The following is a 17041-nucleotide window of genomic DNA, read 5'->3' as shown; positions in this document are numbered from 1 at the left end:
GTTTTTTCAACAATCGGGTAAGTTTTTAGTGTAAAGTTGAGTATTATTTTTGGTGCCGAATTCAGCTGACATGACACGCGACACAGCACTGCCAAAATCATACACGATCGATGTGCATGGGTCAAATTGATGTTGTTTTGGTTCGATAATTCAATGATAATTGCAATTGCATTGAACAAATATTAAATTCGTTTAAAATTTCATTAAATCATGAGTAGAAAGAAAAAAAGGTACCGTACAAAAAATATAAATAAAAAAAAAATTTCTTCTATTGATTTTTTATTTTTTAATATTTTTTCCGTTCTTCTTTCACCATGCAGGGTACAAATTTTATGATTGCTCATCCAATTTTTTTCACAGACATCTTCCGTCAATCGACTTACTTGCATGAACCAAAGGCCATGATGAGCGGGGGACACTGGCTGCGCCACTGTTTACGTGGTTTTTGTATGTTGTTAAATAAAATATAAATAAGTGCAAGAATCATCTTTCCCTACACAATACTTGTTACAAACTAGGCTAGATATCGGCCCCTACAAGACAAACGAACATAAATTGGGAAACTGAGAAAACAAAACAACAATAAATATATTTTGGATTTGTATGAGTTCATTACAAAATAAGGGCGGTGCAACAATTGTGTACGCTGGGTGGTGAATTCTCAAAATGTTCTGCCAAAAATCGCTCCCCCCCTTTTGGCCTGCCAAAAATCTTTGCCCCTATAATTCACCACCGGGGTACACATAATTAACGCCCTAACAAACAAAATAATAATAATCAATAAATGATAGACCCTTGATAAATAGAATAAAAAATACAAAATACAGTAAACAAGAAATTAAAAACGTGATCTGAAAATTTTTTACGGTATTCTAAAAGTATAGTGGTATATGGATGGGTCAGTATATGGGGTTGGTATATCAATGGGTGGTATTTTTGTCTTTTCAACTGGTATAGTCATGGGTGTCTATTCTATGTTGGTATATGCATCGGTAGTAAAAATCGGGTTTGAAGTGGTATAGACATGGGTACTACTTCAAAATCTTCGGAGGCACACCCCTAAAAAAAAAAAAATTTGAGTACCCCCCCCGGGACAGAAAACCTCTGAAGGAGCCTTCAAAACTGAGAAGGTTTATGAATGAAGTGTATCCATCAGAAATCAACACAAAATCACAGAATATGGTTTCAAGAATTTTATTTAAAGTCATAATAATTATACAATTTCAATCAATTATTATACCCCACACCAAATGTTTTGAAGTAGGCTAATACTGTACTATTATCCGGGACGAATATAACTATAGTTACATTTGTCTCAGCTGATACTATAATAATAACTGTCAGCTGAAACAATGAGGCAAAATGAAAGAAAACCTCCTTACTATTTATATACTAGCACTTCCCACTCGCCTGTCACGCTCCCTATTGGGTGTCCCGATCAGAGGGAACTGAGCCAATTTTATTATACACATTTTAATTCAAAATTGCTCTCTCGTCCTACAAACAACATATGTGACATGACACATTCTGGTCCAACGGAGGCCAAAGGCTGCAAATATAAAATTGAGATCAAGACAAAAAGTACCTCAATGAACAGGGCACATCTAGTTTACAAAATATGTGTTTTTCTACTATTGACATATTAAGCTACTTTATTCTCAACATGAAAACAAAGAAACCTGTACAAAGTAATAGGAGTGTCATTTGATGCAGTGAGGTGAATGATGCATATGTTGCAAAGGATTCTGGGAAGAGTTGAGATATTTGCTTTGTATAATTTGATTCAACGCAAGTTCGGTAGTGACGTATGTGCGTATTTCGTGCGCATCGAATCGCACGCTTAAAGTTAAACACGCTGAGTGCACACACACACGTACAGGGGCGGTTTGTTGGCACGTTTGCGGCGCAAAAGGGAAAAAAGCACTTGAACTTGAGGTGAACCAAATTATAGTGTTACATACAGATACTGTCACAAAAAGTGGACCATTTTAACAACATGTGCTTGCCATGGCATATGCAGACTTTTAACCCATGGGTACTACTACCTTTAATACAGTACCCTTGATTGGTTAATTACATGATATATTCATCTCAGTAACCAATCAAAATAGATCTTTAAGATCTCTGAGCAATATCAAGCTTAATTCCTTCAGCCCTACCAGTCAGCAATATGGAGCACATTTTTCCAAGTAAATTTACTGGACATGTGATCAATGCGTATAGGCACTTTTGCCTAAATGCATCCAATTGCATTGGTCATCACTGAAAACCCTCCCAAACTTGCTGTAAAGGTATCCCAAAACCGTGGCACATCCCCATACACTTAAGGCAAGCTCCAGGCCATAGAGTGTGTATTGATTTCCACTGGAATAGCCCATTAAATTACAACAATTGCAAATATGTGGTGTGATCAAGCAAAATCAGTCTCAAGTCAGACATATTCAATTTTCAGTTTCTAATAGGATTGTAAACAGCATTTTGCAGAAAATCCAATTGAATTTGGACAACCAGTTCAAAAGCTTTTAAAACAAATTTTATAGGAAACAATGAGGAAATACTTCCATTGTTTGCCTATATCTCAACTGATTTTGCTTGATCACATCACGAAGAGCTATGTGCAACTCTGACATCAGGAATTAAAATTAAAATTACACCTTAAAACTACAAATACGATAAAAATGATTAAAAACGGACAAAAACCTTAAATTCTGTGCCTTGATTTGTCAACATGACTGTTTTACTTATATTGGTAATGTTTTTGACTCATCAAAGAATGGCCTAATTTGGAGGGTTCAATGTGAGCACTGAGCAGTAGTACCAATATTCTCTACTGCCAAGTAACCCGGTTTGGGTAGATTTGGATATGTAAGGCACAACATTGGTGCCCGAAGAAGTACAAATGGCACTTTTTATCATACCCTGAACATTTGTACAGTGCATTCATTTTTTATTTAAATGAAAAACAATAACACTATGGAAATAAAATTAAAATAAATGTATACTGCGCCAATAAAGTATCCTTACACTTGAAGAAGTAAAGTTACAAGCATTTGATTAGACCAAGGTCCCGTTTCAAAAGTGACAAACTAGCCTTTTCAAAACTCCAGACCACAAATCTGGTTTGAGAGTGGTGAATGGCTAATTTATGCATTTGACTTTAATTTAAAACAAAAGGAACAAAAAACAACTGAAACAAAAGAGCTGACAAATAAAATGAAAGTTATGAAAAGTACAGAGAAGTAAAAAATGAAATAAAAACTGCTTTAAATAACGCTTCATTGAAGAAACTGTGTTGTCTCTTTGTTGCGCTTGTTGGAATCTTTTTGCGCCTTGTATAGGCCAGTTTGTCACTTTTAAAACTGGACCTTCATCTATGCAATTGCTTGTAACTTTACTTCTTGAGGTCGCATTGGATTCAATGTGGTGTCATTTATGTGCAGGATTATTAAAAAAACAAATTTACCCCAATCTTGTTCAGTTTTGAAATTGTGACTATTTTTCCAAGTGTAAGGATACTTTATTGGCGCAGTATAGATATTTATATAGCACTTAATGCCATAAACAGCCTCAAAGCGCTATTTATTCCGCTGTCATTAGAATATGTCTGAACCATGTTTGCTGCCTACAAATAGCGCAGGGTCCATCAGTACAACGACTGTGACTACCCCTAACAGCTTCCCATTGCACCTGGGTGGGGTGAGGCAAGTGAGGCAAAGCGCCTTGCTCAAGGGCGCAACAGTGTTGGGACAGGGACTCGAACCCACGCACGTTGAGTAAGCTCTCAGATTATGAGTCCCAAGTTCGTAACCACTGAGCCACCATGTTCTCGTTGTTAATTATTATGCTTGTTAATTATTATTATGCTTGATACAATTAATTACATCTCCAGGGAGTAATGTTAAGAGTCATCGGTTCCTAATCAGGCACAGATAGTTCTATAGGACCAAATTTGATGTGGTGCCAAAGAGGACCCACTTATACCCAAGGCTCCAACTTTTATTTTGGTCAAATTGAACATTATTTGTCATTTGTCAACATTTTTACGATTTCTCTTTAAAAAATTAAAAAGCCAACATTTTTCAGTTCAAACTTTAAGTACACAGACTAATGAATATAGAATTCTAGAAAACTGGAATTTGGCATAAAGCATGCAATGGTTCATACCAACCTTAAAAGCTCAGACAGATACACCAATACTACTGTTTTGGTTGCAATTTTAAAATGTCAAATGTGAAGGTCACAATACTTTCAGTCTCTGATTACACAACACATACATTTTCTTCCATTTTTGCTCTAATCCATTTTCTCCAATGTCAACCACATCAATTCCTGTATTGAGTATATATTGGTAGTCACGCGACAGATATACAAACACTTTCCCATTCAAACAGAACATATGACTTTCATTCATCATAGGCTCCTGCTTTTCCTTCTTCCCGATCACGGCCATCACTTGGCCATTCCTTCGCTCTTTGATGGTGATTCTACTGATATGTAACTCGCCTTCGCCTTCACTTGCACATTCTTCTTCCATCGTTTTTGATTCATCTAATTTGTGGACTAGACGATAACACTTGCCATCTTGTACTGTAAGAAGTGGATTTTCAAAAGTCCGGTACTTTTCAGATGCCAGCTTCCGCCAAACATTGTTACCGGGGTCATACATCTCCAATGAGTATGTGTCACACGCCTGACCTGATTTGTCCACCTCTTCTAAGCCATATGCAAGAATTTTCCCATTTAAAACCACTGCTTTGGGATTTTCATGAAAGCATCTGGTAGGGGCTACAAATTTCCACTTATTCCTACCAATATCATAGCGTTCTACAGTTTTAACTAGATCACTACCTATCATGCCACCCACTGCATATATAAATCCGCCCTGATGCACCAGTGCAAATTTGCTTCGCATTGATTTCATGCCTGCAAGTTCCTTCCAAGAGTTCGAATCGGGATCATATTTCCATAATTTTGTCCAGAGGTCCTCATTATCCTCATCAACTTCTTCATATTCTTCATTACCTACAAATGTAGTAAATTGCATAAAAGTCCATAATTGCTTAGTAGATAATGCACAATCAAACTTTCACCATTGGCACTGTACAAATAATTAAGAGAACACACCAGGTACCACCACCATGATGATCAATTGCACAGTTGGGAAACCACCAACCAACAGTACACACAGAGCTGCTCACATTACAACCCCATGCACTGAACTGACCAATCGGGTGCATGGATTTTCAAGAACATTTGTTCTGGACTATGAAAAATGCATGCTCATGCATATTACTTTTGTCCATCAACATTGACAGTCTCCACTTGTACTTCCTACACAAGTAGCTTGAATAAACCTTAAACTTCCGTAGAAAAACTTTAAAAATCTCAGAAAAACTTTTTTACAAAAAGCCCTTGAAATTTGAGTAATGTTGGTTCCACTTACATCAGTTACATGTATTTCAATGGGAAGTAATTTGAGCTGGTGATGCCATTAGGTTATAATGAGCTGTGGTTGATTCATTTGCATAAGTTGAATTTGTACAGAAGTTTGCTTGTGTAATGGCTACTCCCAATTCCAGAAAATATGTTTTTGCGATAAAAAAAAAAATTTCCTTGTTTTGCAAAATAAAACGTAGCTAAATCATATTCCTTAGTTAGTTCTAACTGGCAATAAAAGAAAAATTCTTATCTTCTGTCAATATTTGCAATAAGAGCCAAAAACATTGTGTTTTAGGGTGTTTTTCATAATTATGTTACAATCAAGTCCAAAGATTTGTACAAAGACACTGTTTCTAATATCTTTTACAAAGAAATTATCAAAATTAACATAAAATATTACATGCAAACTCATACCCTACACTCCAAATTTTGAATGCTTAGACTTGTGCCAAGTCTTTTAATTTTGAAACTGAAATTGTAAGAAATCATTCAAAATCACACATGTTTATTTAGTAATAAATGCCAGGCAAGGTTTATGTCCATTTTAACTACGCGAAATAAGAAGGTAAAGTGAAAGAACCCCACATTAAGTCAAACTTGCTCTGTTGACCCGACAAACACAAATTTGCAATGTAAACATAATATGCCAAAAAAATAGGTTATCATACAAAAATTGTTTTACGGATGTCACTATGAGAACAATCAATATTTACGCGGGCGGGCGGGAGGGAGGGAGAGAGGGAATGGAGGAATTCAAAAAAACTTTTGGACAATGATGCTCTTCCCCTTATTTTTGTTCAAACTGTTGTGTGCTTCCTGAATTTTCAAGTTTCTTTACTTTATAAAATATATAATGAAGTTGGTTCCCTGTTAACTTGGCAAAATTATGTTATTCCTTTTCCTTTTTCAAAAAATTATGTTCTCTCTTAAGGGATCTGATATTAACATTTAAAGCGATGTTTTCACATATTTTTTGTGAGAGCTAAGAGTGTATCAGACATATCAAATTGCATTCTGAATACAAGGGATGTCCTTCCGATATCAAATAATTTTGATTTTTGGAAATTTGCGATATAATACACTTTTTATGACAAATTAGTAAAATTTGATATTTCTTAAAATTTTGGTATTTAACAGTCCTTGAAGGAAACTTTGTAAAATCTAATGATACATGTATGACTTAAAGTGTATGTACCTGGGATGAAAAGCTGATGATCAATTGAAAATTTTGACCTTTCATATTGAAGATAGACATTTTTTCCCAAAAAGAACTAATTTCTTTATGTGTTTATTGGAAAAAAATCCATATCTTCGATACAAGGTGAAAATTTTAAAAAATACCAAATTTTAACAATTTGTCATAAAATTTGTATTATATCGCGAATTCCCAAAAATCAAAATTATCAATTGATCGTTGGCTTTTCAGCCCAGCTACTTACATTTCCAAGTACATATCATTAGATTTATAAAGTTTACTTTGAGGACTGTAAATATCAAAAATCTTAATTTTTAATAACTTGCCATAAAATGTGTATTTATATCACAAATTAAAAAAAAAAATCGAAATTATTTGACATCAGGAGGACATTCTTTGTATTCAGAATGCAATTCTATGTCTGATGTGCTCTCAAGCCCCCAAAATACTGCCCAGATATTCATACCCAGCCCTTTAATTACCTCATTAGCCCACGTATCAATTATTTCACACTTTTTAAACAACCTTACCTTCAGCTACGTAGAGTACGTCATCCACAACAATAGCTGTGATAGATGGATACATTGCTGCGATGTTTGTAGGAGGAGTTGGGAATTTCAAAGGTGGATCCACCCATGTTTTGTCCTTTTTGTTGAAGTACACTATTGTATTCTCTCCTAAGCCACCTATAGAGAGGGAGCCCTGAAACAATGAAACCAACAAAACAATTATTTAGTGTCACCATTTTCACTCAGACGAGAGCACCTCCATGCCACCGATCTTATTTTTCAGGCTCTGTAACTTGCAAATTTGGCTGGTCCGATTTTTTACAGTGGGGACCTGGTTAGAGTTGGTCATGTTTAGGGTTATGGTTAGGTTTACTAAATAAAAAAGAAAAATACAGCACTAATCGACCCATGTTTAGTCAGTAGATTTTCAACATGAAAACAAAGTACAAAGTAAATTATAGGAGTGTTATTTAATTTAACGATTCTGGGAAGGGCAAGATGTCTGGATTCCCATTCAAATCCTTACGATCTTTGCAAAACTGTCATTGATCGAGGTATGTAACATCTAATTCTGGATTTGCTAAGAAGAATTTTGCATTATATTAAAGATTTGTTAAATGTCTTACAGTGACAATGTTTCTTGGTGTAAACATATCATGCAACTCATCAGAATCAGCTCCTTTGGATGATCCACCACTTTTGGCTTGACGTTTCTTTACAATGCGTCTCAGAATCTCACAGCACTCTGCCATGTTGTGTTTGTCGAAGAAATCACCAGCTTTTTCCAGTTCTACAGCAGGTATAACTCCTAAATGGAGCGTCTTTAGAAGTTTGGCTGCATGTTGCTTACGAGTTGACACATCATGAGACAACCAGCGGATCATACTGTTTAGAATCTATTAGAATGATAAAGTAATTGAAATTAAAGCCATTAATACATGTATGTAACTGCTCCAAATAACAGCGACGCTCTCAATTTTTCTTGAATTTTTACTTTTGCATGATTGAATTCCCAATGATGTACTAAAATACCATGAAAGAAGCAAATATACGACTGGTACGTGCATTACAGTAAAATTTAATCTTTTGTAATTAAATCCGGAGATCTCTGGTTGTATTCCGAGTTCACCGATCGAGTGAAGTCTGACATGTCTCATGCATGTATTTGTATATATATCATTGAATCAGTGATGTTTAAACTGTGTCTTATACTAGCGTTTTTCATCTAACATCAATTTGCATGTATACCCCTTTTACCCTAGCTACGTGAAGCTCAATAACCATTGGCGAGCTAATACATGTGCATTATAGGCACTAGAGATTTTTTTTGTTTTACCTCATTTATTGGCTTGAAATAAAAACAGGACATAATGTGATAAGGAAAACTAACATTTTGTGGAATAAGAATTTATTCTTTATTGAATTTGGACATAATACCTTAAGGCGTGTTAGATGGGATCATGACCTACTGAAATACATGTATTGAGACCAATATGAGGCTGAGAACCTCTGGCCCTGCTACATGTACCCCTTACCAAATTACATGTACTGTACCTCACCATACACCATTTTTGACTAGAAGTCCAGGTCAAGCGAGCATATTGTGGTTTGGTGAATCAGGTCAAGTTTAGTAATTTTGACTTAAAGGTCCATTCAGTGATTTGCTCATCCTGACGATCGTAAAAATCGTCCCTTTGTCATTGTCATAGGTGTGCTAACATACTAGTAGCCTGCGAGTGGTTCAGCCGAAAGCTGTGTATCTAACCCTAACCGCCTAAGGGCTTTTTGGCGACGGGAAGGGAAAGAAGGAAGGAATAAAGAGAGAAAAGAAGGAAAGAAGTTGTTTGCTCTGGGTGGGATTCGAACCCGAGACCCGTCGCATGCCAGGCACTGGGTCGGCGATACTTTGCCACAGGTCTTGGGCTTCACTGGCCAGCGAAACCGTGCCTATATATCACTTAGGGCGATTAAGTCATCACACCACGTGGGATGCATGCACGAACAGCGCATATATCAAGTAGTATTTTGTAGCATACCGTCCTGTTAGGGTTAAGACAAAATAAGACATTTTACACACAAATCTGTAATTTAGTACTGACAGTAGCTATATGTATTTGAATGGGGCTTCAACTTCGTCAGTGCTGCTGTTTTCTTTGTTTTTTGCCAAATTTTTCGTTATAAAAATACCAAATAACAATTTGAATGACTTGTCATTCACGTTCAAGCAATTTATAAATAATTTTATTTTGTTACACTTGCGCTGGGATCACTGAATGGGTCTTTAACAGGGGTAGCGCTAGAACTAAACACTCCAGTGCACAGGAACTTGCAGAAAGTTAAAAAGTAGGGGGTTCGGAGTATAGTTTGGTGAGTCAGAGTATTGTACAAATGCAGCATAAATAGTATGTCTGCAATAGCGCTAGATTGAAGACCTGGGGGTCTGAAAAAAATTAAAAAACAGGGGGTCCGAACTCTATTTTGGTGGGTCCGGGACCCCAAAAAGCAACCTAGCGCTACCCCTGGTCTTTAAGACTTGAGCTGAGTCAAGAAATTATTTGACTCAAGTCACAAGTTTACTTGTTACAATATTAATGTTGGCACTGCACATACACCTACTTTGAAAATACCCAACTGACCTCTTCTTCTTTGGTGGATAAAGCAAGAGTTGGTTCCAACAGAATTTGGTCGAAGACTTCAGCATGCATGCCCTCCAGAAATATTTCCACCTTCACAAACTTCACAAATTTTAAGGCAATAGCCCTTACAACACAACGTAGCAAACGTTTTACAGGGTCTCCGTAAGATGAAGCCAGCACTGCCAGTGTTAAAGCATCTTCACACGATATATCCCCATCATTTAGATACTTATACAGGTGCTGAGAACACTCATCAACAATCTTCTCAAATTGCATGTAGCATGCCAACTTCAGCACACCAACTATGGTATCCTCAGTCAGATGCAAGTCCGCTAAGTCGCCAGTGTACGCATACTCTAACAGTTTCTCAAATGCCCAACCATCTCCGTCTATATCTACTGTTGATTTGGAGCTCTCCACAAAAGCCCCTAAGAACATGGACTCGAAATATGGACTCGCTGCAGCTAAAACCATTTTGTGAGCATGGAATGATCGTCCGCCAATGTTGATGGTAATGTCACAGAAATTGTCTTGCTTCTGGAAAGTATGAAACAACTTCATCATATTTTTTCCATAGAAATTTCTATAGTCGACTATCATATCGAACGGCATGGGAACTTTATCTCTTCTGTGGAAAAAAAAAGAGAATCATAATAAAAAAAAGCCACTACATAACAAACAAGTAAATTAGGCAAAAAAAATGGTTTGGCTCTCAAATATTTTGCAACCAAACTATGTGCTACATGTATAACACTGCTATTAAAGTGTAGAGGGTGTGTGCGTTTTTAGCCCACCTTTTCTTGTTATGCTGCTACGCAGCCCCCTTTTTTAATAAAGTTAATATCCTGTGAAAACACTGAAAACCCAGAACATCTATAATTCAGCAAAATGTCTAGTGGAGATTAGATATGAATAGGGTAATAGCCTTTGTTAAACCAGAGAAGATGTAAAGAAAAGGAGATAGATCCAGCTATCCTCAAACAAAATATGTGTGTTGCCGCTCATTCAAAAGCAATCACGCTATTTAGGTTTTACAATAAAATACAACAAAAGGGTTCGAACCCATGCCGGGTGTGATACACAAGTTGCTGCTTACTAGTTTAAGGGAAAGGTCAGTGTCTGTATACCATCAATAATACTATGCATACCATGCATGCAGATCCTAACATCCAGTTTATTTCAAATAAAATATGACCGAAGTTCCATGGCAAATAATGATTTTGCACGCTTGGTTACACTTTCAATCTCTACGATTTATGATACAGACTATTTTCAATTATCAAAATATCTTTATTAGGTTTGCAGGAAATGACAGGAAAATACATAAAACAATAAAATATAGATAATCAAAAATCATCCCTTTTCTAACAAAATCCTAAAACACTCTCCTAAATAATTAATATATAATGTTCCAAAATGGGCGGATTTTTTTGGAATCTTTACAAAACTACATTTCTTTCTTATAGTATCCACGTGTGGTATCCCTCCAGAGCAACATCAGGTACTTAACACACACGTGTCATACTTTCAAGGAATTCTCTATAGAAACATTGGATATGGTTTCAATTCTGGAGTGAAAATTAATCAACCGTAGTCGGTAACACACATCACATCAAAGGTTACTTTCAAGTAGATGTGTAACTACTTGAGAATAAAGGACTATGTATATGAATAGGTGCGACAGGATTACCTACGGGATTATCTCAAGAATATAATTCCGTTCTCCCTCCTTTCTTTACATCTTCTCTGGATAAACTGATACTGGACAAAATTATGGACACAATTATAGACACATTCATGGACCAGCGTTAAAATAGGGCGGTCAGCCGCCATTGGCCTGTAACTTTTGGCCAGGCCGGTAACTTTCGTGACTAGCAGTCTAGTTGCCCGGCCAGGCTGGCCGATAACTTTTAAAGGTCAAAGTTTTAGTTTTTAAATATAATTCATGAATAATGCATCTTTCATCTGTCATTATTTTTATTAAATCACTTACGAAGCATGGTATAAATAAATTTAATAGTTTCAATCCGACAAAATGCAGTCCCGATCTTGCCAGAAACATTTACGGTTCAACCACCGCTTGACCAGCCTAAGTTTTATTCTGTGAATTATATTAGTCCGAGTCGGACTTTGGAGGCTCTGACATCAGTAATGTGGATCATGATTCAGTTGTGTAAGAAGTTTACGGTGGAGGAGACGTACTCGAATTACATTTTGATAGGGTGTGCCGCTGGAACTCTGAAACCCCTACCTGTATTAAAACGACTGATTAGACAGTTGTTGACAAATTTTTCTCAAATCAGGATCCTACATGTTTAGGGATTTTTTCTCAAATCGGGACCCATGTTTAGGGATTTGTTGCAGTTGCCACTTTAGTTTAGACTCATAAAACTTACAGCTGGGACAAATTCCGGGAACTGGGGTAAAATTACCCGCAGTAACCTACACGTCCCTATTTTGTACCTATTCAGAATTATTATTATAATTATACAGTTCATTTTAAATATGCATGACAAATAATTCCTTGGTTTAAAACGTCACTATTGAACTTGTTGCAACATTTAATTGACGGAAATAATTCAATATGTGTCCCAGCTTATAATTTCACGTTCCTAAGCTCAAAACGTTTTGGCCGGTAACTTTTCACCTGGGTCGGCAACTTTTCAGAGTTACAGGCCTGACTGGCCTGTAACTTTTGGAGGCATATTTCGAACACTGTCATTGACTGCTAGCTCCCAATTAACCAGCCCAAATGTTTTGTTGTAGACTTTTTCTGAAGATCACTAACTATTATTCAATGCTGATTGTTGTACAACTATTATGTAAAATTACTGTTCAAATGAATTATACTGGGGTACTATTTAAACATACACCATTGAAATCCTTGCTTATTGTTTGTTAGCAATTCGCTGAACTGGAAAATTGCTTCTTTTCACTGATTAATAAAAGCCCATAATGATACCCATGTTTGCTTCTTATTCCAGAACCACCCATGTGTAAAATGCACCCAATGCTGTTTTGGGCTTAGTGTCTAATATTGAGTCTATTTATCAGACTACATTTGAGCATGATTTGAGGTATATACTGCCCAAATAGTGGTCTAAATTTGTGTCTATATTTAGTAGTTAATCCCTCATTGTTACTGCCAAACCAATTCTAGGTCTACATTTTGCTGAAATATAGACACTTTGGGTTTGCCTTTTTGCAGTGAACGGACAGCGCACACACAAGTAAGGATAGCTTTCACATATATTTGTGCCACCAGTTGTAAACCTTTTTTTGGAGGGGGGGCCTTAGTCGCAGCTTATTTTCTTGCTTTTTGTACTGCCAAATCCCCATCAATTCATCAAAGAAAATGATTTATCATCTGATCATTTTTCTTGCCCTCCTCCCTCCCTCCCCCACTTTCAAGGTGAAAACCCCAAAATTACACAAATTTCCCTTTTTTGCTGCAATTTTGGGCAAAATTTGGTGACCCCCGAAACTCACTTTTCCCCAATGCTCCCCCAAAAAAAAAATTCTTGGTGCTGCCATGTACTGGACAAGTGGCTCAAAGACTTATGCATCAAATCAAGGTAGATCAAGCTGCAAAAGAAGTATAGGCCTACTCAATCCAATCAACTAGGAAAGCAATCATCAAAATGCAAACAGTGAAAAGCAAGGAGGGAGAAATACTCTCTGAAGCAAATGATGTCAAAGAAAGATGGAAAGTGTTGTGATATGAATCTTAGGGACCGTTCATTCACCGCGCGTCCTCATACCCAATCAGGACCTACATGTAATCACTCACTCCGCCATGAACCATCGCAGGGCCGTAGCAAGGTCGAAAAATGTGGGGCGGCCATCACAAATATGGGGCGGCCAAATTACAAATCTATGTCCATATTGTAATAAAGATACAAAGAAAAACATAACAAATTTCTTAAAAGTGGGCGGCCATGGCATCCCGGCCGCCCCGCTTGCTACGACCCTGAACCATCGTGCTGTGAGTCTTCATAGCTAAAAAATAGAATAAATCGTTTAGCTACATGAATCGATATTCAGTCACCCATCTATTTCTTCAGACAGAAAACTTTCAAGACCTGTATAACAAACAGAAGTTACAGAACCCAGGTGACAAAGAACTCGCGAAAAAAATACATAGCTAGGGGTCAATTAATAGTCTTTTAGTATAGGCATAGCAATGATAGTATCAAACTACTGCCGCCACCTGACTGGCAAAGTAGCCTATTAATTTTAGGCATGTTTTTTGAGTTACTGCAAGTGATTGCCAAGTAGCCCAATTGTGCCCCTAAGGCATCACTAGCAGTGTTGCCAAAACTTTTCAGTGTCAAGGCGCGGCGCATTGACTCGCGGCGCATTGACTCGCCAGGCCGCGGTAAAGGATTCTCAAGTAGCCCAATTTTTCAAGCTTCCAAAAAAGCGCCCAATAACGGATATTTGGGCGGATTTACCCGAATTTAGAACACAAAACACCCAATTGGGCGGAAAAGCACTTGACATTCAAACTTCCGGTACTTACTCGAAGTTACTGACCGATCAATAAATGGTCACAAAACCCATTGTAACTTCAATTTGGAGCTTCAAAGACTCAAAACCTTTATAAATCGGCTAAATTGAAAGGAAAATACATCAAATTACTGCCGCGCCTGAGACTGGCAAAAGTAGCCCAATTTTAGACAAGTAGCGGCAAGCTTTTTTGAGTAGCGACAGCGATTGCCAAGTAGCCAATTGTGCGCCTAAGGCGCGGCGTTGGCATCACTGATCACTAGTAGTATGCAATTCTCGATCATGGATGCAGATCGATCTTTAAGTGTAAGCTTACCGTTCACATGCAAATGTGGCTCAAGGCCTCAAGTGGCGTGCATGCTTGTAATTTCAATTTGGTCTTTGCTTTGGAACAACAATGCAAAAGAACTCGTTTTTATACACATTTACCATTTCTAACTTACCTAACTAAACGTGGATTTCCAGAATTGGCCATATCTTTATTCGTCACGTCATGCACTAGGCTGATCGTTCATAAATTGCATAAAAAGTCAGTGAAAAAATGCATGAAAGGTTGCAATCGTCGCGCGGGTTTGGTCGAATGGCCCTGTTATTGACAGCCTGTATGCCAATTATGTTTTTTAAGGGGGCACACCACTAAATAATCGTCCCATTGAAATACAAGAAAGTAAATTCGTTTTTCTACCCTCTTTCGAAGATGATAAAATTTCGTATGGATTTTCTTAAAGTATAAAGTCTGAAATTTAATAAAAATTTAGTTTTTGTGACCAATCTAGATGAACTTTTGAGCTATTGGCACCTGAACAACACCCTCACATATTTCAGCCGACAATTGCGCCTCATTACCAGTTCCGGCCTTGATATTATTTGGACAGCCGGTCACTAATTCACAATCGATTTGAAACATTTTTTGAACAGATTTTTAATGTTGAGGTCCTACTTTTTTTTGTTTACTCATTTTATTGTTTTCATAAAAACAAGCACGATTCCCTTAATTTTAGTACCCTCGAGAGGCTGATACATTTCACTCCCGTAAGGACATGCATTGCACCAGTAAAATAATACATTTCATTCAGCAAAAGAAAGGTTGCATTGTTTTTTTGTGAGCAACACTGTGTTGAGTGGGCACTTCAATATGAAATGGATATAGGTGTAGGGCTGGTACTTTCGCAGTAAGGGGCATTCGGTCAGATCACAATGTAAAAAAATATGGGGTCATTGGGTAAGAACATGACCTTTTTTAAATGGAACCTTTGGGTGAGAGCCGAAACAGCACCACAGAAACCTCGAACATCAAATTTGTAGTTAAATGGCTTCAAATTTCTTTGTTTTTTCAAAATAAGTAACAAAATCAGTGATAAATGAAAGTTGCTGTTCAAATTGAAAATTAAGGGTCTTTGGGTGACAGAGCAAATTGAAAAATCGGGGGTCTTCGGGTGACAGAGCATGTGTTCGTATAAAATATGGGGTCTTTGGGTGACAACAACGCTGAAAAAAGGGGGTCTTAACAGCCCTACATACATGTCACCTCCAAAGTGATACGCCACTATGTGATGCACCTTTTCTACTTTGTGTACCTTTTTTTTAAAAATATATGCCAATTTAATTATCTAATTACTAGTTAAAGGAGTATTTATTTCGTGATCCTAGCATCCTCTTTTTATGACATTTTTCAGTACATATCCACGAAAAAGCATATTCCCAAAATTTCAGTTGATTCCGATATTGCGCTTATGCGAGTTATACATTTTTATGTGTATTACACTGCTCCATAGACAATACGTTGTAATTTCGTTCTGGTGCACCAGAACGAAATTCAAATTTCACAATATCTTTGCTAAACGAATTAATCTGCAAGAAATATTTTGTACATAAACATTATGTAGCCAGAGGTTTCCAGTGATATAAAAATCTCAACTTTTTTTGAGAAAAGTGGGGGATGAGGCTGTGGATCACGGTGCCCTTTAATTACAGGTTAATTACTTAATTTTCAGCTTTGGAACTTTGCATAATTGAAGAGAACGACCTATATAACAAAAATTGCAAAAATGGCCAAAAATCACGACACGTCACTAATGAACCTGACGACAAGGTCTATTTGTGACATATCAGTCAAGATTCTAAATGAGAACCAACAGTATAGGTTCTCTAGTGCACTAAATATAATAGTAAGGAGTAACTTTTTGGTGTAGGCCTAAACTTTGAAAACCTTATCAAAACTCAAACATAAATTGAGAGCAGGCAAAATGTTCCAAAGAATCATGACCCATCTGAAAATTTCCCTGGACCCTTCCACAGCCAGTCTGATTACACCTGTAGCCTGTGGTGGCACTAGGAATTAGACAGAGTGCAATGGTGGAGGGGTGGTGATTGAAAGGGAGACAAGAATAAGTTGGTTCCAATTAGGCCCGTAACCAGCAGGGTACGGTAGTGTGTCCCCCCCCCCCCCAATGTCAAAGGCCAAAAAAGTCCCATTTGAGAGCGTAACAAGTGAAAAATAAGAGGTTTTTATGCCTTTTTGGTCCAAAATTGTCCAAATCCACCCAGTCCAAATTTCGGAAAAAAGGTCCACTTTTTCAAAATCAGCACCCCCCCCAAATCAATCCTGGCTACGGGCCTGGTTGTTCCAATGTAAAATGAGGTATAAACTTATTGGTGCATGTATATATATAAACTTAGAAAAGCAATTGAAATTTGATATTTGTTGGTGAAACCAGGGCGGGGCCACTAGGGGTGGATCTACAATCTTGGTC

At 37.1% G+C, this 17041-nt stretch overlaps 1 protein-coding gene across 1 annotated transcript; it reads right to left on the bottom strand.

Annotated features, from left to right (window-relative positions):
* Positions 1–1180: 1180 nt before the first annotated feature.
* LOC140140873 (kelch-like protein 28) lies at positions 1181–14883 on the bottom strand. Its single transcript, XM_072162620.1, has 5 exons — positions 14732–14883; positions 9780–10407; positions 7770–8039; positions 7165–7336; positions 1181–5022 (listed from the first exon to the last, which is right to left on the bottom strand). The coding sequence occupies exons 1-5, from the start codon at positions 14761–14763 to the stop codon at positions 4238–4240; spliced, it is 1887 nt and encodes a 628-aa protein (XP_072018721.1). The 5' UTR covers positions 14764–14883; the 3' UTR covers positions 1181–4237.
* Positions 14884–17041: the final 2158 nt, after the last annotated feature.

Source organism: Amphiura filiformis, chromosome 19, assembly GCF_039555335.1.
Source record: "Amphiura filiformis chromosome 19, Afil_fr2py, whole genome shotgun sequence".
NCBI classification, from domain to species: Eukaryota; Metazoa; Echinodermata; class Ophiuroidea; order Amphilepidida; family Amphiuridae; genus Amphiura; species Amphiura filiformis.
Note: the sequence above shows the minus strand (reverse complement) of the source record. Positions and strands in the feature narration are given on the sequence as shown.